Consider the following 25,243-nt stretch of genomic DNA (forward strand, 5'->3'; position numbering starts at 1 on the left):
AAATCTGGCTTGCATGATAAACCTAAAACGACTACTCAGCCCACTACAAAAAAGAAAAAAAAATGACTTGAACTACCAATTCCAAACCTAGTACCTGACCACTGAAGAGTACCTAACCAATTACACACATCCCATACTTCTGCTTTACAGAAAAGCAGAAGAGTAATGCAAGGTGACATGGTTATTCCAGTTTCCACCACTATATAAATGAAACAGAGTTTACTGAAAGTACAGCTAAAAGAAAATGGCTATGGAAAAGGTATGATTGCTCCTGTTATTAAAGACCCACAGAGGCAGATTTACCATAGGATTCTATCTTTTTTTATGCGATTGCCTTGATTTATTGAATTATTTTATTTTGCATTTAAATCAATGAGGAAACAAATGTAACCCTTGGAACTGGAGTTCGCAACTCATAAATAAATGCTGTTTTCTATGTAGCAACTATGTAGCAAGTAGCAAGTTCTGCAATGTGATTGTAATATGTATATTTTTCTGTATACTGTTAGAAATGTTTACTACTGGTATTTATAATATTGTTGGTGATGTACACATTAAAATCTCTGCTTTATTTTCTATTTCTGTAACATACTGGTCCTCTGCTTGTCCTCCAGTGTTTATTTTGCACAGGGCATCATTTTGTAAATATGTTACTATTATATGTTAAATTCTAAAGACTGCCATCACCTTATGTTCCTGTAGCCCAAGGGGAGTTTTTAAGGACAGTGTTTGTTAATTTTTCAGAGTAATCCTCTGAAAGGAGGAGTTGCCATTATTCACAGACTTGTGGATGGAAAACATCAATATGAAGTGGAAAAAGTGGTGAAATACATAGACGAGTCCATGACCAGCTCTTTTGTAAGGTAGTACTATATTTATTTATTTTTTTCATACAAAATAAACAATGGTGCCACTCCAGAACTTGAGAACAGAACAATTAGTGGGTATTCTGTCTTCGACACAGTGCTTCAAACAACCTTTCTATTACTATCCAGTAATTAAGCATTAATAAAAACTACAGTGTTACTGTTACTTCATGTCAGTGCTTTAATCTTTACAGGGCCATAAAACAAATTATACAGTATGAAAGGGTGAATTTTAGATTATGTACAAATACAAATATATAGCTTTTTATTCCTGTTGAAAACCTTTATAGTTGTCTCAGATTGTTTCTGTACTGTGATTAGAGTTTGTTTCTGGGATATTTTTGTTCTGTGGATATGCATTAAGTTATTCACTGAATAGAGTTTAGGAAATAGCCTTGTGAAGAAAAAAAGCTACCTAATGTAATTATACAATAGCACCTTGGTACAAGCCAATTCATTGTAATTATTCACAATTTGTCAGTCCTTCCTTGCACGTGTTGTACTTAGATTTAGATCAGTGGCCTTTACTAAAAAAAATGTGGCAGGTCACATTAGTAACTACAATTTCTGGGGCCACAGAAGACACTACTGTAAAATCACATGTTCTTTTACAAAAGTCACTGAGTCTTTCTTTAAGCCACTCCGTCCGCAGTCATGTAAGTAACACGTCCATTTCTGTGATTTGTAATAAGTTAACACATGAAGGGTGTCTCTTGTTATAACAGAAATCACTCTGTACAGTTTGAGCAGACAAACTGCTCAAAAGTGACATCTCTTATAATAATGATGGACACTCTATACACCACGTATTCATTTTACATTTGCAAAAACAATGAAAACCACATTTATTTACTTCACTTCTCTAGTACTGTATTAAAAGATAGTAGAAGTGAACAGCTTTCAGTGGTTTGTAGGAGAAACTGAATGAAACTCAGCTGTCCAACTTCCTGATAAAGTAGAGCACAGGCAGTTAAAAGCATGCGAGACCCTGCTGCATTTAGTATAATTAGAGATGACACTAATAAATAAATAAGACACATTTGTGTAAAACAAAATCTTTCCAATTATTATTTTTCAGTAAAGGTGATAAACTACTGAAGATTAATGGAATTAATCTGGAGGATTTGAACCCAGAATCTTTTACAGAATTGCTGGGTGAAGGTTCAATCTTGCTGGTAAGTGACTGATCACATTACATCACAGAGCATAAAACTGTTATCTAAGCAGTAAATTGGATGAACCTATACCCCGCTTCGTCACAGCTGGTTTCTATTGAAGCATTTTACAACACTGGGGAATCAACCTGGATTGAATCAAGCCCTATTTTAGGGATAATCCCAGGATAACCATTGATCAGTGTTTGATGCAATCCAGGGTGATTCCCCGGTGCTCTAAAATGCTTTAATAAAACCCAGCAATGGCTTATCCCACCATGGTACCAAATCACCCCCCATTCAAGTAGACATAAGTATCAGTTAATGTCTCAGACAGTGTTCATTTATATTGCAGTCACACCCTCTCCCTAACTGAAATACATTTTGCACTGTTGTTTGTTAGCTCTGTAATCTGTATTTGACTTTCCATGGAAAAGAAAAATAAATCATAGTAATAATGCTCAAGTACCTAGGGTGGTATGGCCATAGTGGCCGGACAAGCTTGGGTGACCCACTGTAGGGTTCTCACTGGACTCAGAAAAGTGTTGTGCTCTGCTTGCTGTTTTCTCATAACCCAGGTCTGTTTCCCTGCCATGGAGTCTTGGGAGAACCCTGCCCTGTATTCTGGCAATGTCTCTGTGCAGTACGAGTTCAGAGCTAACAGTTGGAACATCTTTGTTTCTCAAAATAAAGCAGTGAAAGTATTATTAAAAGCCACAAAAGGCTCTTCCCTTTTCACTGCTGATTTTCTTCAGGATGCTATCCGTTGTCTTCTTGTAAAAAAACACGTTACCCTCAGTGCCCTTAAGTAGTCCACTGAAATAAATCCTACTTGCATGTTTCGCTTCTCATTTTTTAACCTTTATTAATCACCTTCTATCTTAGCTGAGTTCAAGGTAACACTTTATATTAACACTCTATAACATATTTATTAAGCATATATTATACATGTATAAAACATTAATAAGCAGCACCTTAATATAAAGTGTTACCTAGTTCAAAGTATAAACTTGGTTTGAATTCATTAATATATCAGTTAAATGTTTATTTTTTTATTTTTTCATGATCAAAATAATGGCCTTATCTTTTCTTGGGATCCAATGAAGGGGAGATTGTTGCACCCATTAATAAGTGGATGAGGGATCTTAGATTGCCACATGATTCTGTTTTCTGGGGTAAACTATGTAGTGATACTCTTTTAGCTTCTAGGAATGCTAAAGTGAACCTTGTCCAATAAAAGGTCCTTCACAGAGCACGCCATTCCAGCAGAAGGTTGTTTCTGGTGGGTCTTTAAGACACCCAGACATGCCAGTGCTGTTCAGGAGATGAGATAGACAGCAATGTCCATGCACTGTGGTCCTGTCCAATAACAGAAACACTTTGGAAGAAGGTACTGATCTATCTTGTATCCTTGGCTGTGACATCCCTGCTTCACCTGCACTAAGGTCCCCGGTTCAAATCCCCGGTTCAAATCCCACCTCAGCCACTGACTCATTGTGTGACCCTGAGCAAGACACTTAACCTCCTTGTGCTCCGTCTTTCGGGTGAGACGTAATTGTAAGTGACTCTGCAGCTGATGCATAGTTCACACACCCTAGTCTCTGTAAGTCGCCTTGGATAAAGGCGTCTGCTAAATAAACAAATAATAACTATGTTTACTAGGTGACTTTTCAAGCTTTGACCTTCCTTTAAAATAAATAAATAAATAAATACATAATAACAATAAATACAATGGCCCTATTGAGGATGTTTTCATATCTTCGAGGTACTATAGTATAGTAGAAAATTTATGAATTGGAAGTTCAAAGCCAGTTTAATTTAATTCTATTTCCCCTTATCACATGCAACAATGTTCTCACTTCCACTTACTCTGTTGTCTACTGCAATTCCTATAATGATAAAAAATATATATATTTTGCTTCTATTGTATAACTTTTTCAGGACCTGGATATTTTATTCTTTGTTAAAGAATAATAATGTCACAGTCTTTACCTAACTCCTGTTTTTCGAAAAAAGAGAAAAACTAGTAATGTAATTGACTCTCGGGTTGCTTGATTGTCAGTTATGTACATTACCACTGAATTTTCATCTTTTGAAAAACAAAGACTGGAGTAAATGCTTTGAAAATGCTATGTAGCACACAGTAGCTCTTTTATTTGGCACAAGAGTCAGAGTTTGATAGAGTTGTCAGTCTGGGAATAGCAGGAGTTGAGGTGAGGACAGGTGTGCTTGCAGGCACAGAGAAGCTCCTGCCACTCTCAAATTCCAAAACAGTTCCTTGAGCAACTCTATGGCAGGTAACAAAATACAACCCCACAAGATAATTAGCAGGTTAAGGAATGTTGTCTGGGTTAATTATTTTACTAACTGGTGCAATCGGTTGTACTTTAAAATGAAGTGTGGTTTTAGCTTTCATTTAATTCTTTACCACCTATATGTGCACAAATGCAATTAATTCTGATTATTGTGTTTTTATTTCATTTTTTTCAGACGGTGCATCAGCCTAGTAAGACTCAGCAGAAAGCCCCGAATAAAGGCGTCTACCAGCCTTACTTCAAAGAGATGGTGGTCATGAACATCAGCATGGAGATGGAAAGAGAAGACAAAACTGAAGAGGAAGAAACAGCTGGTGCTTCAGATGATAAGGACACTGGAGCCAGTGATCCTGTTGATGAAGGCAGGTGTGAGGCTGAGGACCTGCTGGTCGTGTCCCTCTCTGAAACCAGTGTCACCATTCTGAGGGGGAGAGGCCACGAGAGACCCCCTGGAACCCGCTGCAGCACCTGCCACAGTAGAAACTGCAATCTGCACGACGCTGTTGTGCTGTCAAAAGCCAGCACGCTGACACTCGGTCAGTAGAGTTACACTTTTCTATGATATGACAGAAAACACTACATGAGCTTCCAATAATGTTGTTTGTTATACTGTATGTTTTCATTGTTGTGTTGGGCCCTATTCACCAAACTTGAAGGGGTGTAAAAATGAATGTTTTGTCTAGGACTGCTTTTTAAAGCCCATTTTAATTAATCAATCTGTTTTTGCAGTCCAAAAACCTTTTTCAACTGCTTTAGAGAAGGTTAGAAGTTTATTTTCAGTTTTAAAAAATAACTGTTTAACCTTTTAACAAAACATTTATTTGAAAAAACATTGCTTAAACCAGTCTTGGAAGTAAAATTATTCGGAGAAAAATGTTGCAATGGTGTATTATTAGCAACTCTATGCAACGATTTATAGTTCCTTTCATCTGTGCAGTTTTAGAAAGGGCAGATGTTGTGAGATCAGTGGCTGGTCCAGCACAGAGGCCTTAAACCTTTATTAAATGTTTGAATGAACCAAGCACCTAAGTTGCCTGTAATTCAATTGAGGCATAAAAAGTCATCCAGGGCTGTAGTATAATTGCAGGCAGTACAACTGGATGGTTTTGTTTATGTACTCATAGCTGGACTTGATTTGTGGTGTTGCTGCTTAAGAAATGAATGGCAATCGCTTTTTCAAAAGCTCATAAACATTTCAGATGAATAGATATTTTTATAATCTCAGCTCTGGAATCTTACACATCCCCTTTTGTCATGATTTTTTTAAATTTCATTTATAGAAATGGTTAAAACTGTTTGTGTAAGCTCTATGGGATTCCAGAAGTTGTCATGTCAAAACTTTGAAAAAACATATATGCTTTATAATTACTAGATACATCAATAGAAAACATTACAAGTATGCATGCAGTGACAGAAGGGGAAACAGATAGAAAGTGGCATTGGCCTAACTCTACCTGAATGAGCTATTCCAGTCCGTTAACGAACAACAATATAACAAATTCGTTATTCTTGCTTTAATTATGTTATTCTGTTGTCTTGTTTCTTTAGTGTCACGAGGATGCCCTAATTTATTGCTGGAAAGTATACAGGATAATATTATAATCCGGAGCCTGTCAAGCCAAAATTACATACAACAAAGCTTCCCTTCCGTTGTGTCATCTCGACCACTAAGAAACCCAGACTTAGGTTGGTCAATAAAAACATATCTAATGTGGAAGTATATAATTTGTATGGAACGATAGCTAAGGAGACCATATTAGAGTCCTGATTGCCAAATATAATTAATAAAGCTGTAAATTATTAAAATATATTAAAATAAATTAAACAAATGATGCAAATTACAATAACCTGCTCATCAATATGTTATTCTTACCTATAATATATATTTACTTTTTAAAAAAAGTGCTTATCATATGTTTCAGCCAACATGACCATCTATCATTATAAGTCTGACTACGTGGACGGACCCTTCCTTGGAACACCAGTTGTCCTGAACTTCACCAAAAGCAACTGTTTTCTGTGCTGCGTTAAAGACAAAGATAAAGTGATTCTTAAAGTTGATGTAAGTAGCTTCTCTATGCCTGGAAAATATATTGTTAGTAACATTTTAAAAAGCAGCAGGTAAGATTACTTTTGTTTTCGTATTCCTTAAGGATACCAAAATAAATATTTTGACATTCAAAAAGTTACTTGTACATATTGATAGTGTTATGACAGGAGTTTTTTTTTTGTCCAAACCAAATCATAATCGGGGACTACTGGATGTTTTATTCACTGTTGGATATTTACCAGAATGTGGACCAGGTGATACATTATTAGTATTTTGTATTTGACTACTAAATGTATTCATATTTATTTGTACTACCAATGGCTGGATGTCTTTCAGAGAAGTTTAAGCTAAACTGTTACTGTATGTAACATCTGAATAAATATGAAACTTTTATATTAATTTACTGTTTATTTGGACATTTTTTTGCACCTTATACCAATAAAAGTGAAGATTTGAACCAACACAAACATTCTTCATAATGTGTGTGTATGTGTGTGTGTGAGGAGGCAGACAAACCTCGGGGTATATACTGTATAGTACACCACATGACACAGAATGGGGTTTGTAAACAAACAGGAACAGTATTTATGGGTTTATCAAAGTTTAATGTGTGTTCCATTGGTATTTATTTTCCAGGCTTGCCATAAAGAAGAGCTTAGGCACATCTCAGATGACCTCCCCACCTGGCAATTTGTATTCTACATGAAAGCAAATGCAGATAACGCTCGACGATTTGAATCCGCAAAGTACAGGAATTGGTTTTTAAGCGAGCCCTTGAAGGGAACTGTGAGGATGAAACCCAAGGAAATCGAATCTGAGCAGTCTTTCTTTTTCTTTATAAAAAAAAACACAAACGGTTAACCCCACTGTTCCACATGTAACTGCAGTATGTAATCCTCTTAACTGCAGTCCCCTGCATTAATACGAGGTTCAATGGCCTTCCCTCTAGTATTCTGAACTCTCGATGTGACCAATTATTCTATAGACAATATACTTTTTATAGCCAAAAGAAATCCCATAGAAAATACTTCCTGTTTGAGATATTTAATTCTACCATCCATAGCAACGAAATACTTAATGGTGGTGTATGCAGAAATACAAAAAGAAAGGTTTAAGTTGTTTTGACTGTGTTTCTCAATGTCTTCAATGTTGAAACGTGTGTTGATTTGATTTTTGATTTTAATTGCAGTGTGGACTTTTTATTACACTTAAAATAAAAAACATGTTGAATGTGAAAACTGTAATTAAAATATTTTCCCATACTTTTTTAACCAAATTATGTGTGTTCTGCCTATGTTACTATACACTAGTTTTGGTATTTAAATAAGTTAACTAAAATTAACAACAAATAAAATTGTGGAGGTACCTGTGTGAGTAATGTTAATAATATATATGTACAGTAATGTTAATAATAATGTTAATAATATATATATATATATATATATATATATATATATATATATATATAAAATCTCAAACATCTCTGGCTTGATGCAGGGAAAATCACCACAACAGTAGTATTGCAAGCAGTTTTTATTTATCTTCTCAGGGTGAACATGACAGAGATGCAAACACATTTCAACAGCAGCTTTTCCCCTTATCATAATTAGAGTATTATTATTATACAGGGTTTACTTTGTTTTGGGCCTGTACTCAGCACTGGTCTAGAGTCTTGTATTACTGTACTCATTTGCAAATGGTTTGTTTAGTCAATTCCTTGGTGAATTCTCTCAGAGCGAATTCCAAACTTGTGGTTCAAAAAATTGCATGTATATTGCTATGCTGCCTATAGAAATGAACAGTGTCAATTTGAAATCACTCTCAGCTCAATCTCAATGGCACCTGCAGACAACACCCAACTAACAGCTCTGTGGAATATGTGCACTGTACAGTATGTGGTGTAAATGTATAGGCTTAGGGGAGTCAGAAAGAAACACACACACACAAATGAGCGTTACAGTGCAGTACTAGCGACGGCAATCAATTCATAAATAAATGTGTAAAATACATACAACAAACACACATTAGCAAAAGAGTTTAAAAAAGCGTAATGTGTGAATAGCTGTGCTGGTCCACATACAATATACTGAAATTCTAGATAGCAATAATGTAAACGTATATATACAGCGCCTAGAAAGTTTGATTGCATGCTAGCATAACACAGATTAAAAAAAAAAACTCCTGAAATCTAGGCCAGTGTTTCTTCGTTGTGTAAACTGGAGTAAATCCGTATCTTTAAGTGCTTACCATGATCATCTATTACCCACCCACAAGTCTACAAAAAGAGACATTAAAAAGAGACATTTCTTTTATATATCACATTTTAACAAAATCTTTGGAAACTGAGAAATTTCAACACTATAAAGATAATTTGTAAGGTTCCCACTGACTATTCCTCCATATCGTTTAACTCTTATTTATAAAATATATTTTTACTGAAAAATAAAATTTCCTGATGATTCCATTTTTATGTTATGGCGCCACTGAGTTATTTTAAAAAGTACAAATATTAACTGTGATAAAGATAATTGATATTTTTTAGCATTTTATACAAAATAAAAAAAAACTGTTATCATAGTTATCATATTAATTAAAATGTAAATATGGCAACATGATGTCTTTGTCAGTGCTGTATAATCATTTTTCAAATTTTCTATGCCCTAATACTTAATCTAAAAATGTAGGTAATACCAATAAGTCATGTTTCCTCAGTTAACAGCAGAATCTTAAATTCTGCGGCAGTCAATAAAAACATATAGTTATGAATACTTTGATGATGATCCATATCACTGTTATACAGCACTTTAAACATTTCAAAAGTGATTTAGAATTGTGTTTGATCATTTTCTTCCGTGGCAAAACCACTGTTCTCAATTCCAACTTCCTTGTATGGGTTTTGTGATGCTTCTTTTTCTTCTTGCTCCTTCGCTTTTCTATATCAAAGGAAAAATAGTACTTGCTCATTATGTAATTAAATCAATATCATGACCATAAATACACAACAGTATTTCTTTAAGATCAGCTCCCTTTTTTCAGATATATCTTTTAAAATACAATAATTAAAATATACATGACAAATCAATTCCAGTAAATCCAATCTAATCGAATTTCAAATTCCTGAACACAAATCTGTTTTATCCTTGGGTGATTTCCTTGGAAGAGAATTCTGAAGCCTCATACTTACCTCTTCCTAGCTCTGTATCCTGTGATGACCAGGTAGACTCCAGCAAACACAACAATCCCGATAACCACACCGAACACAACGAGCCACACTGTGACAGGCTGCTCAGGAGGTGGGGCTAATGTTGCTAGGATACCCTCAAACTCCAGGGTTTTATCATCAAGGAGGAAAGCACTGTTAAACCGGCCTCTTGACAACCTGTAAAAAGAACAAAAAAACATTTACTGGTTAAATTATAAAGACTTAATTTAAAGCGTGACTCTGTGGTACTAAAATATACCAAGATAACCATGATAAGCCAATGGCTGCTCAGGAAGGAAAAACATGTGGAGACACAAACAGTATGGTGGTCTGCTGGTGCAGTAGATGTGTTGAAGAGTGTAGAGCAAAGGTTTTGGAGCTTTGCTGTAAAGATATACCTGTGGAATATTTTAGTAGAGTTTGCAATTAAAAATGAGGGTGATCGTGGCAAATGTAGGATAATGTTAGAATAATACAATTATTATTATAAATATATAACTTGCTATGTATAAAATACAACAACATCACTACTTATGCTGGGTTTTAAAATAATGTTTTTGGTATTAAAATAATTTAAAATCCATAATTCTGGCAGGGTGTCCATTCCATGCTGGTCCCTTAAAGGACCCTTGTGACACCACTGCTCCAAGCACATACTCTTCATTAATCTGTAAAACAAGTTCATAAAAAGGTTTATTGAATTCATCCATTAGATGGTGCAAGTGCCACTGTGCAAAATATGGTCAAATGAACCCCCATCATCATTATTCCAGGACCCAAGTGAACTCATATCTTACCGTATGGCATGTTCCACATCCACTTTTGGGATGATAGTTAAATTGTTAGTCGGTTCGCTGACAATAAAATAGAAGGAGATTCTTGGTTTCTCATTATAGACAATAACATCTTCCACACTGGAATAAAAGACAAGAAAAGACAAATATGATGTTTTCTAAGAACACCACAATATTCACAATGAATTTAAGTGTACATGCAGTACATATAACTAGTTACCATAGGGACCCAGCAAAGTTTGATATCCAGAACTGCCTTGAAATGTTTAACAAAGGAATTGATACACACTATTTGTTCTCTATCTATCAGATTCCCTGTGGTATTAACCCTAACCCTAACCCAAACTCCAACCTTAAATCCAACCCTAATGCTAACTCTAAATTTAACCCTAGCTCCATCCCTACCCTAATTCAAACTCCAACCCTAACTAATCCCAAACTCATTTCTTACCATAATTTACCTCCCATCTAAACGTTCTCCCTAACCCTAACCTCAGCCTCTACCCTTATATTAATGCACTGAACCATAATCCCAGGGAATTGATCAAAAAGATCACTCACCCAAAGTTAACTATTTGATTCTTCTCTTCTTTAAAATACTTCCTCATGGCATAGGCTACTGCTGATCTGAAGAAAAACACTTCATTTTCATCCCACGTGTACTAGAAAAAAGAACATTACATACGTGAATTAGGTCAGGTTTGTGTTTGGCTTGATCTTATAGTGTCACTCTTCATTATGCAGCAATACTGCAATCATGTAAGTAAGTGAGGATTTGAAAGCAATGCTTCAGGAAAACATACTTATTTAATGATTTTGCACCACTGTTCCGGCAAACTACAATTTCTATTTTCTCATCAAGTTTGGATACATTAGGTAGTGTACTAATGTAGAGTACTTTTTATCAAACAAACAACCTTGAACCTTGTGGATTTCTTTTTCTTTTACTGTCTTGATAAGACCAATCAGTAGCACTTTGGACCTTGCTGTGAATAAAGAATGCATTACTCTCCTTAACTAGGAGGCAAAGTCTGCTGCATAGTGTTGTAGTTAACAGCTTCACAGTGAGTTGTGAATGAGAAAAAATACAAATAAAAGCAGAAACCAAAAAAAACTCAGGACTTGTAATGTGTTCTTCGTTTGTCATTTAGTTCTTTCTCTGATTTTTTTTTCTTTGATTTGTTTAATGGGAATTTGCACTATTGCACCAGGAAAAGTACTATGTTTACAGGTCTTTATAATGTGGATGGACCAGTTTAAATAAAACCTACAGTAAAAACACGTTTCTCTTTTTTGGTTAATACTGGCTAGATAATTGACCATTCTACACCGCTTGACTCCAGCAAGGAAATCTTTACATTCAGCAATTCAATTATTTGTACTGTATGTTGTGTTGGATATTAATGCATACAACATTAAAAACATATTTTCACCTATAAGGAAATTCAATTGAAATCTAATTGTATTGCAGTGGATTTCATTGTGAGATCATCTATGGCTTTTCTATCCATGATTTTAATACATTTTAATTATACTAATACTTTTATTAGATTCAGAGTTACACTGGAATGTTTATAGCAACTTACTGCATCATCTCCCAATGCTGTGATCAGACTGATCCTCACTTTTAAAGCATTCTCTGAATCTGAAAGAAAACAAAGTAATACATGGGTCAGGATACTACTGAAAAAGCCAAGCTCTTTAATTAAGAATAAACAGTTCCACCCAAACAAAAACACAGTTTATTATCAATCATTTCTGGTCAATGGAGGCATTTGGCCAAAATAACAAGTGTATTTATATCCTTTCTGCATATGACCCCAAATCATGAACCCAGCTCTCCTATATTCTCACCATGTGCCCTCTAAATTGACTTTTCCAATGCTACGACTCAACTGGTCTCAGAATCCCAGGCCATACTTCTAATCTGGCTGCCAGGAAAACTAACTCCCAGTTGGGGACCAGCTACAGTCAAACTGCTTTGTACATATACAGTAAACAAATTACAACATGTTGCATAATAACATGCAATGTACTTACATGGATCCCACTTTGAGTCCCAACCAATCTTTCTATTGTGAATAGTGTTTTCATTTTTCAGCCATTCGTGCAATTCACTGAAGTAATCCAGCAGAGGCTGGGCATTCATTCTAGTCTCTTTTGTTATACTTTGCAGAGCTTTTGTCCAGGATTCTGATTTTCCTAACTGAAGCATGGCCCTACAGGAAGAAGGTGACATTGTGTAAAATATTATTTTTTCTTTCTTAAAGGGATACTCTATATCAGGTATGTCACACTAGAAGGTTCCTTTCCACTATGCTGTGGATCTCTGGAATGCTTTGCCAGGGATCATCAGAAATGCTGATTCCCTGGCAAAGTGTAAGTGATGGCTGAAGGCCTATTTGTTCTCTCACGCCTTTGGAGTGTGATTGCATTTTATGTTGTGTGTTTTTTACAATTCTCAATTGTTGTTTTAGCTTAGCTAACTACTATTTAGAACAGTTTAGCTAACTACTATTTAGAATTTTGTTTCAAGCGTTCAAAATTCTAAAAGGTGATTCAAGCATTCAGCATTCTAAAAGGTATTGACAATGTCGACCCAGTGGACTTTTTCGACCTGAAAAAAGAAACAGGGACCAGGGGTCACAAATGGAGATTAGATAAAGGCATTCAGAACAGAAAATAGGAGGCACTTTTTTACATAGAGAATTGTGAGGGTCTAGAACCAACTCCCCAGTAATGTTGTTGAAGCTGACACCCTGGGATCCTTCAAGAAGCTGCTTGATGAGATTCTGGGATCAATAAGCTACTAACAGCCAAACAAGCAAGATGGGCTGAATGGCCTCCTCTCATTTGTAAACTTTCGTATGTTCTTATGTTCTTCTTATGTTCTTAATCCAAAAATGCTTCTGAAAAGACTCCTCGTGGTTGATTGTTAGGAAGAGAGGTCAGGGACATATTATTACCATTGTAACATATTGCGCGTTGTGTAGAGAAGCCTGTGCAACGCAAAAAAGCTTCCCAGCTCACAACCTTGTAATCATCATAGAGGAATCAATTTAGTCAAAGCAAAAAAACAGTTATTTAGTTCTGAGAATTTATTTTAATAATTTTAAATTGTTAAGGAAAATCTAGTTCCCCCCTAATAACCCCTGCTGAGACAAATAAGAGTTTTTAACTTGCCTTTTTTCAATTCAGGAAAAATGGCACAAAACACTTTAGCTGTAGATTATAACAATTACAGGCCCCTAATTATGTAATGATTTCTGCATTATCGAGTAAATATTCATTTACTTTAGCTTGTTACCAGCAGCCGTAGAGTTGGTGATGTCACATTTATAAAGAGGTCCACTATGGCCTGCAGCCTCGCACAGTGCTTTCTGGAACTGGAACTGATAAATTGTCCTTGTGAAGTACCTGCAAACAGATCAAAGGATTCAGGAAGAATTCTGCCTACAGCAAATTATGAAATTATATTTAATTGTCAAGGTTATCTTTGCAGTTCCAGTGGAACAAATCCGAGGACGGTGTTTCCTCCATTTGTGGATGATACACTATTGCAGTACGATACTTATTTGTTCTTTGAATTTTATTTGACTTAAAACAAGATGTGCGTGTGTATCATGTGAGCTTCCATATCTGAACAAAAGTCACCCAAGCAACAGTGTCTCCCAAATATTTACTAAGTTAAAGACTTCATCTTTTCTCTATTTTCTACTTTCTTCAAGCATGTTATGACTTCATGCCTTGTTTTGCCTTTTAGGTGAATTTGGACAAAGCTGTAATCAGCCTTACCTAATGAAAGAGTAGTCACCAGATACATGGAACAAGGCAGCTGGATCACAATATGTTTCATCATGGGGTAATGGTTCCACCACACCAATCAGATCTCTCCTGAAAATACATTGTTCGTGGGTATGTTAGGCTTAAAGTTCATTTAACAGGGCGTTTCAGAAGTATGGAACCAGAGGAAAGCATCATGTTATTGATAAGTAATGTATCCATAACTTAAAAAACACTAATTAGTAGATTGAAAAGAAACACTGATTAAGACACTAGCTGAAATGCTTGCCTATTTGACTTGATCAACCTATACCCCGCCCAGCTGCGTTTTTTGCAAAACTTTGCAGAACTATGGAGCCCTGGATTGCATCAACAACCTATATGTGATTATCCTGGGATTGATTACCCCTTAGAAACAAGTGGCTGATGCAATCCACATGGATTTCCTGGGACATGAGAACTGCTCCAGCCGTGGCTTATCCCAGCTGGCTAGTGACAAGCAAATGACACGTGGCCGTTTCAGTGCAAGTGTTGTGCATGTTTTCATCTTCCAGAGGAATTACATACTGTAGAAAAGAAAATTGTAGAATACTATATTGGGCACTGAGTGATACTTACTATATTTTTTACCAAAATGAAGAAGCAGACAACTTACTTCATTTCCCACCACTTTTGCATCCACTGATCCTTGGGGATGGTTCCTTGGAAGACCTGCCATCTCCACTCCTCCAGCATGTAAGTAAAGGGCAGTGTGCCAACGATGGTCAGGGCTTGCTTGAGCAGGAAGTTAATGCTAGTCTCTGGACAGAAAGGATCATGGTGGTGAGGGTGAAGACAGAATTATAATGCTGGACACTTCCACAAGTTAATTTAGGAGATAATTAAATGGGGTCTTTTAACTATTTAAAAAGTTTTTAGAGCAACCCCTGTTTAGAACAAACTAAATGGACTCTGTTTGCCTGTGCTGTAATGATAAGGCATAATTTATTTGAAAACACTAAGCGGAATACATAATATTAAAAAAATACTTAACATTTAAAAAAATTAATAACAATACTAAATATAGTGTTGAAAAAAAATGTATGGTTTCTGAAGTACTTTATAATGTACTTCAGAAAGTACCCCATAATGTACCCCAGAGTTTTACTGATTTTCTTTTTTAGGAAGAGAGTCAAATACAGCCAAAAAACGCCTGGTCCTGGGGGAGCATCCCTGAAAAAGCTTGGTCCTTAAAAACAACATCAACATTGCGTTATTGATTCCAAATACTGTGTTTTACACAGTAAAAAAGTGAATGCTATACAGATCCTTACCATGGTCTTGTTCAAAGTTTGGAGATAAAAGACCCAGAGCTTGCAAGTGTTTGGGGGTGGCTGCTGACAGAGACATGATCTCCCCCACTGCCTCATGGAATCCTTCGTTGGCACCATCTCTCAGCAAGTAGGTCTGATTGGCATAAGCCATGTCATACTCAATGTGTCCCATCTCATGATGAACAGTCAAGAAGTGGTCCATATTCACCTCAGTGCACATCTTTATCCTGCACACACATAGAAATGTATTTAAGATGCGCAGTGTCTTTTAAAAGCTCATAAATGATACATGTATTTATAGTGACATTGTGACGATATTTAAGCAAGACAGGTAAACTGTGATGCAACTTCTTGGTTCCAGGCTCTGCCTCCCCATGCAAGTACTGACTAAGCCCAGCTTTCTTGGCTGTACAGAGCATACAGGCATGCATCATTGAGCCTGAGCTGGTCAGCTGGGTTCTGAGAGATCTGGTAGCAAATGAATTGAGTCACAAATGTAATTTTAATGTCAATTTAAATAGTTCCAATTGTTGTGGAAGATAACATTCCTGGTAGTATATCCTTCCCTCCATCTCCGTCCCCTTGGTGTAATCAGGAGATGGTTCCACGGCAATATATATAATTTGTTTATTGGTTAATTATCACCCGCACCTGAGCGGTATTGTAAATTAATGCCAGGCGCGGGGTATTTGAGACGTGCAGCTTGGCTGCACGGGGCTGCTGAGTAGAAGGAGACAGAAGACGTGCTCTGTTTCCGAGCAGTCCTGAGTAAGTGCTGTGTGTAGTTTTAGGGTTTTTATGACAGGTAAACGGCTTAGCCGTCCTGCGAGCTAGTCAGGGACCTGCATAAAACGTGTAGTAAGTGCTCCAAATCGGAGTTAGGTGTTTGTTTATGTTTTGTTTATTTTTGTGTGTGTTTATTAAAAATTAGCGCAACCGCGCTTAAAAACTCCATTTCTTGTGTTGGGTCGTATTTTTAAAGGGGCAACGAACCCGAGTGAGTGCCGGGCCGTTACAATATATATATATATATATATATGTTTGAAAGGAGGATGTACACAAAAATACATTATTTGTTAATCATTTAAACCTTTTGTGTACATAAAAAAGTATATATATATATATATATATATATATATATATATATATATATATATATATATATATATTACAAGTTTTAATCGCTTAATCACACCTGTGGGCTTTGATTGATTAAAAAAAATATTGATCGACTAATCTTGCCTTAAAAACCGTGCACGAAAAAGAAATCTTGAAAAATTAGAGGGTACTGAAAAAGGACAGCTGAAAGGCATACACAATATTTCACAATGATAAAAAGACTGCAACTTACAACATTTGCTCATCTGTGCTTATTTTAAATGGCTCCCTTTGGTTAACTTCCAATTACATGTAAGCAAATATTTTCAAACTGTCAAATTACATGTAAGTAAATATGTGTACATTAAACATCAACTGGCATTGTTGCATGTTACTATTTTATATTATTTGGAATTGTCTTTCAATACAATTTGATATCACTCCCAAACAGGTGTGATTAATCAATTGTTCTGTTTTACTGTACCTGAAATCTTTTCCATTGCCCATGTCCCATGCAGTTGGGTGGCAGACAACCTTCCTGTCATCAGGCTTCTCAAGCATGGAGTTGTTCCAGAATTCGTCATTCATTTTATACAGGCCAACAGACATGAAGAAAGATTCTGCTTCCTTAAACATCCTATCGACAGTCCAGCCCTGAAGTAGCAGGACCACTAGAATTATTCACTTGAACTCTTAAGAAAATGGTAACAGTTGTGGTGCTTTGGAACAAGTTTTGAAAACTTCTACTGCAAAATGTGAAATACTAAAAGAGCCGCCATCTTGTTTTTCATCATCCTCTTTTTCACTCTCCCATCTGGCCTTATTAAAGTTTACAGCGATGTATGACATTACTTTTATTTTATGCATACTGAAAGTATGGTATGGTGGAGGCAAACATAATAAAGCATAAGTTAGGTAAAATATGGCATAGTTTAGTTTTATTTCCAATGAAACAAAAATAAAAAATTAGAGAAGAAAATTCATCCCATTCTTCACTTGATCTGTCTGTTAGTTGGGTGGCCATTGTTTACTGGCCTTGGTTATAAAATGAACAAATGCTTACCTGACTGTTCATTGTTTTGGTCACATCAATGTCTGGTTTGCTTTTATATGGTACTGCAAAAGCATACATATTTGTCCAAAATCTCCCCCACATGTCACCTGAACATAACAACACAGAAACTCTAGAGTAAATACAATCAGTATGCAAAGCCTCATTGTAGTATGGTCTTGAGTTAAAGCCCCAAGCCTGTAACCCCCCACCCCCCTCTGATTACAACTACTGTTTACTCTTGCTTGAATAATACTCATAATAATATAGTTTCATATATTTTCTAAGTACTTTTTCCTATAAATAGATCAATAAATAAAATATAGTTCTTCTGCTCATCTTAAACTGTTATCTACTGAAAAACGTTTTTAAAACTTTAACACCGTAATTTGTAAGCAGTAGTGCTGTCTTAAGCACAAACTATGAAAAATATTATTTTTAATTACAGTATAGAGTTATTTTATAAGCACAAACACAAAACGAAAGGGTGTAATCTTGCCACACTTCTGTGTGGTTGTATGGTTATGGCCTCAGCACAACACAACACATATCTTATTGTACATCCCTTCATTGTGTGTTTGTTGTAATAATTTAATAATCATATTTTATTGTTTTTGTGAAAAAAAATAAAACAAAACTTTATGTACTCAACAAAAAAATTATCCGAAAGGGAAATTTTAAAAAAATGTACAAGAGAGAAGTAACTAAGGCTCAGCTATTCTAAAATAAGTGTGCCATATACAGTTGCCAGTAAGCCAGCTCTAATATGCTATCTCAGTATAGCATATTAGAATACGTACTGTAAAAACTCCCATATTCATTTCACCATCTTACCAAGTAAATGAGCAGGAAGACCTCCAGTCTGACTAATATGCCCGGGGTAAGTGTCTTGCAACTTTGCCCTCACGTAGGCGTGTAGTTGTTGATACAGAGGCAGTGTCTGGAATTGACATTTGTGTGTAATAAAAATTATTTGAAACATATAAAACATAGCTGCCACCTTGCCAACAACCATGTGTTTACAGCTGTAAGAAGCCTTGAAGCCCACTTTCACTCATGCAAATCAAAACCAGAATTAACCAAAATGTCACTTTTTTAGAGCTATACGAAAATTCAATATAAAGAATAATGTGGTTTCTATGGGCTTTTTTCAAACTCTCTTCAAAAACAGAGACCAATGATGTTCATCGTACCAGAATTGCGTCTCACAATCCTAAACTGGGTGCAAGACACCTTTGCATCCAGTTTCAAAATTGGCCCCAGAAAGGTATTTGTAAGCAGTCAGAACAATCAGCACATGTAGAAAGGAGTTCTGGAGTGAGAGATACAGTGTGCATTTCAATACTGGATTTTATTCTGTTTTACAGAATTGCACACTCAAAAGTGCGTCCACTGCAAAAGGCTCTGGGAACATCGGCGACTGCAGTAGCATCTATACACAAACTCAACATCACTAAGGCTCAAACTTTTAAGCTTTTAAGTTGCTGTTTCTTTCTTGCTCCAAACGGTGCAGAGGGCAGTGTCCTGGGCTTTCACTTGTAGAAAGGAATTCAAGATGTATTTATTAATTTGTATATTTTGTGTTTTATTAGTAATTCCTTGTTGATCATAAATCAGTTGAACATTAGCATGTTCCATCCTCGAGGGATTCAGGTTTGCATTCCGCTACCTATTCCATCCTCGAGGGAGGCTGTGCACAGTCTTGGAGGCCACGCCCCTCCTCATCGAGCAAGACAAACCTTTTATATGTTTTCTCTAGAGGTCTCTCCTCTACCAACCCAGTCTATGATCTAACAAGCTGTTCTTATCTCCTGAGCTCCTGCCCCGTGAACTTAAGTTTAGAGAAAGGGAAACGTGTAGTTACAACAAATTCCAGGAGCATTTCACATATATACATCTGTTACAATCCAGGACTGAGAAGCAGCCTTTTTTGCATAGAAGCATTGTAGATGTGTTCAGATCGTCTGTAGATACTCCTGGAGCCGTCAATGTTCTTGAAGCCTTTTTCAGGGGACGAATCGATTAACAGGAGCCGGCAACTTCTAATAATATACAACATTTGGAGTCTGCTCTAAGCAGCACAGCCAGTCCAGTTGAAACTTTTATTTTTTTTGCTACTGTGAAACTAGGCTTTAATAGCAGCACCAAAAAATAGAATAACAGAAAACTAGAACACTTATCTTACCTCCTTGTATAAATCTCGAACATCTTCCATAAGCTGATCTCGGGTGTAGGCATATGGCAAATCCTTGTCTAGGGTTTCGTAGTTTCCTCTCCAGTAATCACCATAGTCTTTATACTCTTTATTGCAAAACAAAAACATAGTTACAGTACCACACTAAATACCAATGCTATTTATTTTTCATTTGGCTTGCCATTTCTATTGTTATTCTTTGTTATTACATTTTGTTGTTGTACATTTTGTTAAGTATAGTATATGCACAAATGCAAGTATGCAAATATAGAAGTATGCATATATACAAACTGGTGATTCCTGGTATCATTTTAATCTGATAATTATCAGTCAAGCTCTTGCTGTATCAAGCCCACTACTATTAAAAAGCAATGCACAGTGTATTGGATGCACTGCTCATTGTACTATGGGTTAATTGTAAGAACACACAATTCTCAGATGCTAAGCAGCACTATATAAATCAAATTTGGTGACCTAAGAAGATATGCCCCCATTACAGCCCCTGGAACCCGCTAAAATAAAGCATTAACAGTATACATTATTTCAAAATAGTTTTTATTTTATTTTTTAGAATTACTATTCAGTTTTGCAGCCTCATTTTTCAGGTCAACATAGTCTTCATACAGCGGTCTCATCCTTTTGCCAACTTCAACCCTCCAGCCTTCCCAGACATGCAGACGCTCGTAGTAGTCTTTGCTTTCGGCCATTATCTTCTCCAGTCCTAGAAGGATGCAGTTTGAGATTACACTGTAATATAATAGCAATCTAACAAATAATTAATGTAACAAGATTGGACTGACTGAGAATGGAGACTCCTGTGATAAAGGCTAGAGGAAGTTGTATTTAATTTTTTTTATTTGTCATGACTGAAAGAAGCCATGGGATCCTAAATGAGCACTCTGTTCACAGATCCTTTCTACAGCACAGTTCAGAGAGAGGACCAACACCTGATTTTTTTTTTAACAGTCCCCGTCCAAGTACCTGTACTAACTGTGCCCAACATTGTTTAGCTTCGAAGAACTGACAAAATGAAGCTCCAAGGTTTCAAGACTGCAGGTGTGTTATAATACATTCTAGCAAGTTATACATTCAGCAGTTGTTTTGCATTATGGTAAAGGTAGAAAGTGAACAACATTTAAAGAAAGGAAATCTCTTTTCAACTCTTGGAAAATACAATGAAGATATTATCACCTGGTTCCAATGTTAAACAATTGAAGGGGTCATCTAGTTGGCATACAGTTCCAGTGCTGTAAATTGTGCTCATCTCATTCATGACTCGATTTAGCTGCAATGAACCGATAACAGAGTTGTAAACCCAAATGTGCATTAAAACGCTGTTTAGAGCATGTGTGTATTACCTTCTGTATGTAAACACTGCTGTTCAGAAGCCTAGTTTAAAAATGAACACACATGCACACCATTACATTCATTAGGTTCCTGCTTAGAAACAAGTGAACAGGGAAAAGGCTTTTTTAATATATAGCTTTAATGGCAGATAATTAGCAAGAAACAAATTAGTTGTAGGTAGGAGATTTCAAACTAATGTATCTTTCTAGTTTTATACAATTAAAAGAATCTTAAATAATTATTGCTTTTGTCATTGTACCTGTAACAAAAAAAGGGCAAACATGTGGTATTATAAGGTTTTCAGTAACTATAGTGTACAATAAAAAAATAAAAAAAACATACGTGTTCTTGTTTTTCCTTTGGTAAGGCAGTGGAACCGTCTTGGAGAAGCTGCAACTGGAGTTTAATAGTGGAGTTTTGAATTGTCTCAGGAGAAAAACGGGAAGCGTTTTCTGATGCTTGTTTGTAAAACTCAGACCACTTGGCACCCATTACATTCTGTTTAGGGAAAGCAAAACATTTAGTTGAAGTTAACGAGAAATGATTCATTATGTAAAAATACAGTAGGATTTGTGAAAACTTTTGCATATAAAAGATGTTGGAGATTAGGTCTATGAAATTGTCAGGCATTCTTCAACTCACCATTCCTAATCGTCATAGAAAATTAATTTTAATAGAATATGTATGGTTAAACAATAGTACATGTTCTAAACAGGAAGACAATTTAATTTATGCAAAGTTTATAGAAATAACAATAGTCTTCTCAAAAGGTTTCAGTCTAGACACGGGACCTTTTATTGTGCAGTAAATCAATTTGTATGGGGTTAAAGAATTTTCCCAATAGAATACAGTCGTTTTTGATACCATTGTTTCTGTTACTGAATAAATAAGTTGTATTAAACTGGTCCGGAGCAGCTTTTCAGTTGATCTTCAGTCTTTCTGATCAGTGAATAGATTGCAGTGTTGAGGCACAATTCGCATTGGGCATTTTATACTGAAATATTACTCCAACATAAACATAAAGGTCATAATAAAACTTTTTATACAGAAGATGGACAAACCATTAGAACTGTAATCAGTGATGTTCTGGCTGTCGATCGTAGTGCAAATAAAGTTTTTAATAATCTGCTCTAGGATACGACAGACTTTTACATATTTTAATTAGGATTTTCTACAGCATAAGCATACAGTACATAAATGCTGTTTAATTTAGTGCCTAGCCCTTATATATGTGTTGTATATTGCTGGTTCTTCTAATGTTGGCTGTTTACTCTTTTGATATCGTTAATATATGGTGAACAATGAACATAAATAGTATGTATAGGTACAGTAATGTATTTAGTATGAAGGTTCGCCAATAGCTAATATGTAATATCTAATATCTAATAATCACTATTATTTTGAATGTTATATAACATCCCTTTTTAAGTATGTTTCTTACATTCATCTTGGAATTACTTTCATTTCCCTTCTTTTTTTACGATCGTTCAAATAGTTTTTTGTTTAATTATTTGCAACATTTCTCAACTGTTCCGGTTATAATTTTGAAGAATGTGCTGGCTTCACTTATCTCAGTCACCTTTGTGCCTTTGACACGCCATACTGCAACAGAAACAACGACACTCAATTTGGTTTGCTTTGCTTATAAATTCAAAACACAGAAAAAGGTAAAGAAAAATGGACAGCATAACAAAATGTGTTTTTCTTAAAACAAATCTTAAATCAAATTTCAAATAAATAAACAAACAAATGTATATATTTAATTAAAATGTGGTCATAATTATTTAAAGGAATGTACTGTATGAAATTTAATCGCTGCTGTGTTATTTTAGGTCTCATGTTAAACATTTTTCCGTTCTCCATTTGGTAACTTTACCATATATACTACTGTAGAAGGCTTATTCTGCTTTGGTAAATGCGGGCCACTAACAGGTTTGTTTCTATTGAAAATGTGTGGTCTCAAGGTCTCAAGGTTTCCCTTATGAAACTCCTCTCTGAGACAGATTAAAGGTTTTGGGAAACAGATTTCAGTTGAGTTTAATATTATAGATGGTTCTCTAAATCAGTTCTGCTCTAAGACTTTTGACCACATGCCTCATAAATGACACATTTCCTGTTGTGAGCCAGGTGTGCTCCCTCAGCCTACATTGATGATTTACTAACTGCTGTCGTGGAGGCCCAAATAAACCCACTTACTTAGAGCAAGGACAATCATTGGTACAGTTCTCATTGAGAACAAGGTTTGGATAGTAGAATCTGGCCACTAGCAACCAACCACAGTTCAGGAATTCAATTACCTGTATCTACATTTTGAATGTTGAAATCAAGCAAATGGAGCATACTTTATTACTAAAAAACAATTAAAACAATTGATAAGTATAAAAAAAAATAAAAAAAAACACTCATGTTGAGTAATTTACTAGCCAAGTGTTAACCAGGGTGCACTCACCAGATTATTGGCGTTTTCGTCTGTGATGTTTGTGTTGTACTCCCATGATGCCAATGAGTAACTGTACATCAAAGCTGAAGCCTCTTTGTCGAATGTATCCAAGAAGGCTGCAGCATCCTGTTCGGTCTGGGCCACAGCTGATGCAGCCAAAGCCAACATTAACACAAGATGGAGAGGCATTCTCCCACAATGGTCGCGTGTAACTCTGACTAAAACTGTACCTGTCGCACTTATCAACTAGCATACCTCTTTGACCTTTGAACAAAATACAAAGTTACCACCATCATATGTGATAATCAAACCAGAGGAGGACCCATACACCCTTTATGATAATAGTTTCACACCTTCTTACTTATATACAGGATGTATATACATATATAATAACGTTATATCACATGTCAAACACCCCCTTAGAAAGATATGTTGACCAGATTGAAATGTTGACCAGCTGGCACTTATTTATATAACAGTTATTATTTATATTACAGTATGTTGTTTGCTACAAATGAATGCACATGTGTTTGGTGAGTCATAAAACATAGCCAACCTTAGAATACCTAGGTCTCAGAAGTCATAAAAAGTGCTTTAACTACATAATCAGATTTTAATTTTCTCTTAGATCGTTTATAAATCCCCTTTATGCCCCCTAAATGGTTTCTTTTTAAACTGTAAGGCAGTGCTCTGTTATAAAACAGTAATTTGACTGAGTCAGAGCAGCTGTAAACTTTGTAAGCAGATGGTTGTAAATGTTTTTCCGGTATAATAAAAAAATCATGTACTTATCTGTGTGCACAATTGGTAAAGTGCAACTGCTTAGCTAGAACAAAGTGGAGACACAGTTTACCAGGATCGGAAAACAAACTCGTAATACAAGAGTCACTGTGTGTGATGTTATGATATGGCTGAAAAGTCTTAATTACAGAGCTCTCAAATCCTGAAAGTTATAAAGTGTGAGAATTCTAAAATGTGACGCCATCGTTGGATATAAAACACCAATTTTTAACTAATTATAGTTAAAAATGTACAAAAACAAGCATTGAAGAGTAACACTCAAGCCTATCGTTTGTTGATTGCTCACAAAAAAAAAGTTAAATTACATGCAAGAAAAAGTCATGTACATTCAGGTAACTTAAATATACAAAACAGCAACAATCAGTGCAGTTATGCAGCAACGTCCATGGAAGGTGTCGTGTAGTTATTAGTGTTAATAGGGTTTGACATTGTGGTATTTCGGACCATGATTAAGTTGGTTTGAAGTTCGATATGCATTTGGTATTCACAACTAAATCACCTACACTTTCCAAACCAACCTTATTGTGAAGCTGGACTTCCCTCAGATCTGCCCTATGCGCATGGCGATTGTATAGCTCTTTGTTGCTCTTTGTCTCTCAGCTACTCTGCTCCTCACTCCAACTGGTACAGCTGACCGTTGGGGTTTTCGAATCTGATCCAACTTTAGGTTTCTGTCCACCATCAAACTCCAGTATTATCATGTGGGGTGGCTCTATAGTGTTGTAATGTGGTTAATAGAGCTTTCGAGAAAGTCTTTCCCGTCAGCATGTCGGTTCTAAGTCCATTTTTCAGTGTTCTATTGAACCGCTCAACACCACCATTGGCTTCAAATTAT

The 25,243-nt window shown here is 35.8% G+C and overlaps 2 protein-coding genes across 2 annotated transcripts; one reads left to right on the top strand and one right to left on the bottom strand.

The window, feature by feature from the left end:
* The first annotated feature begins 222 nt into the window (after positions 1 to 222).
* LOC117405135 (uncharacterized) lies at positions 223 to 7,655 on the top strand. The gene is made up of 7 exons (XM_034007950.3): positions 223 to 259; positions 745 to 863; positions 1,945 to 2,041; positions 4,511 to 4,871; positions 5,884 to 6,021; positions 6,258 to 6,397; positions 7,022 to 7,655. Exons 1-7 carry the CDS (start codon positions 245 to 247, stop codon positions 7,244 to 7,246), a joined length of 1,095 nt encoding a protein of 364 aa, XP_033863841.2. The 5' UTR covers positions 223 to 244; the 3' UTR covers positions 7,247 to 7,655.
* A 280-nt stretch (positions 7,656 to 7,935) lies between these two features.
* Positions 7,936 to 23,808, bottom strand: LOC117406081 (angiotensin-converting enzyme 2-like). Its single transcript, XM_034009833.3, has 18 exons — positions 23,617 to 23,808; positions 21,510 to 21,665; positions 21,012 to 21,105; positions 20,398 to 20,541; positions 19,812 to 19,927; positions 18,461 to 18,566; positions 17,639 to 17,736; positions 17,060 to 17,229; positions 15,478 to 15,704; positions 14,820 to 14,964; positions 14,177 to 14,275; positions 13,676 to 13,798; positions 12,422 to 12,600; positions 11,968 to 12,026; positions 10,943 to 11,043; positions 10,385 to 10,501; positions 9,570 to 9,764; positions 7,936 to 9,318 (listed from the first exon to the last, which is right to left on the bottom strand). Exons 1-18 carry the CDS (start codon positions 23,794 to 23,796, stop codon positions 9,210 to 9,212), a joined length of 2,418 nt encoding a protein of 805 aa, XP_033865724.3. The 5' UTR covers positions 23,797 to 23,808; the 3' UTR covers positions 7,936 to 9,209.
* Between the last annotated feature and the right edge of the window lie 1,435 nt (positions 23,809 to 25,243).

Source organism: Acipenser ruthenus, chromosome 9 (assembly GCF_902713425.1).
Source record: "Acipenser ruthenus chromosome 9, fAciRut3.2 maternal haplotype, whole genome shotgun sequence".
Classification (NCBI taxonomy): domain Eukaryota; kingdom Metazoa; phylum Chordata; class Actinopteri; order Acipenseriformes; family Acipenseridae; genus Acipenser; species Acipenser ruthenus.

Excerpts from the sequence above, each read along its gene's own strand:
- LOC117405135 (XM_034007950.3), top strand. Across the intron at positions 6,022-6,257 it reads ACTAAGAAACCCAGACTTAG|CCAACATGACCATCTATCAT; the intron begins GTTGGTCAATAA and ends CATATGTTTCAG. Across the intron at positions 6,398-7,021 it reads AAGTGATTCTTAAAGTTGAT|GCTTGCCATAAAGAAGAGCT; the intron begins GTAAGTAGCTTC and ends TTTATTTTCCAG.
- LOC117406081 (XM_034009833.3), bottom strand. The coding sequence starts at position 23,796 with ATGCCTCTCCATCTTGTGTTAATGTTGGCTTTGGCTGCATCAGCTGTG. Across the intron at positions 15,705-17,059 it reads GGCAATGGAAAAGATTTCAG|GATAAAGATGTGCACTGAGG; the intron begins GTACAGTAAAAC and ends ATGTGTGTGCAG. Across the intron at positions 9,319-9,569 it reads GGATACAGAGCTAGGAAGAG|AAAAGCGAAGGAGCAAGAAG; the intron begins GTAAGTATGAGG and ends CCTTTGATATAG.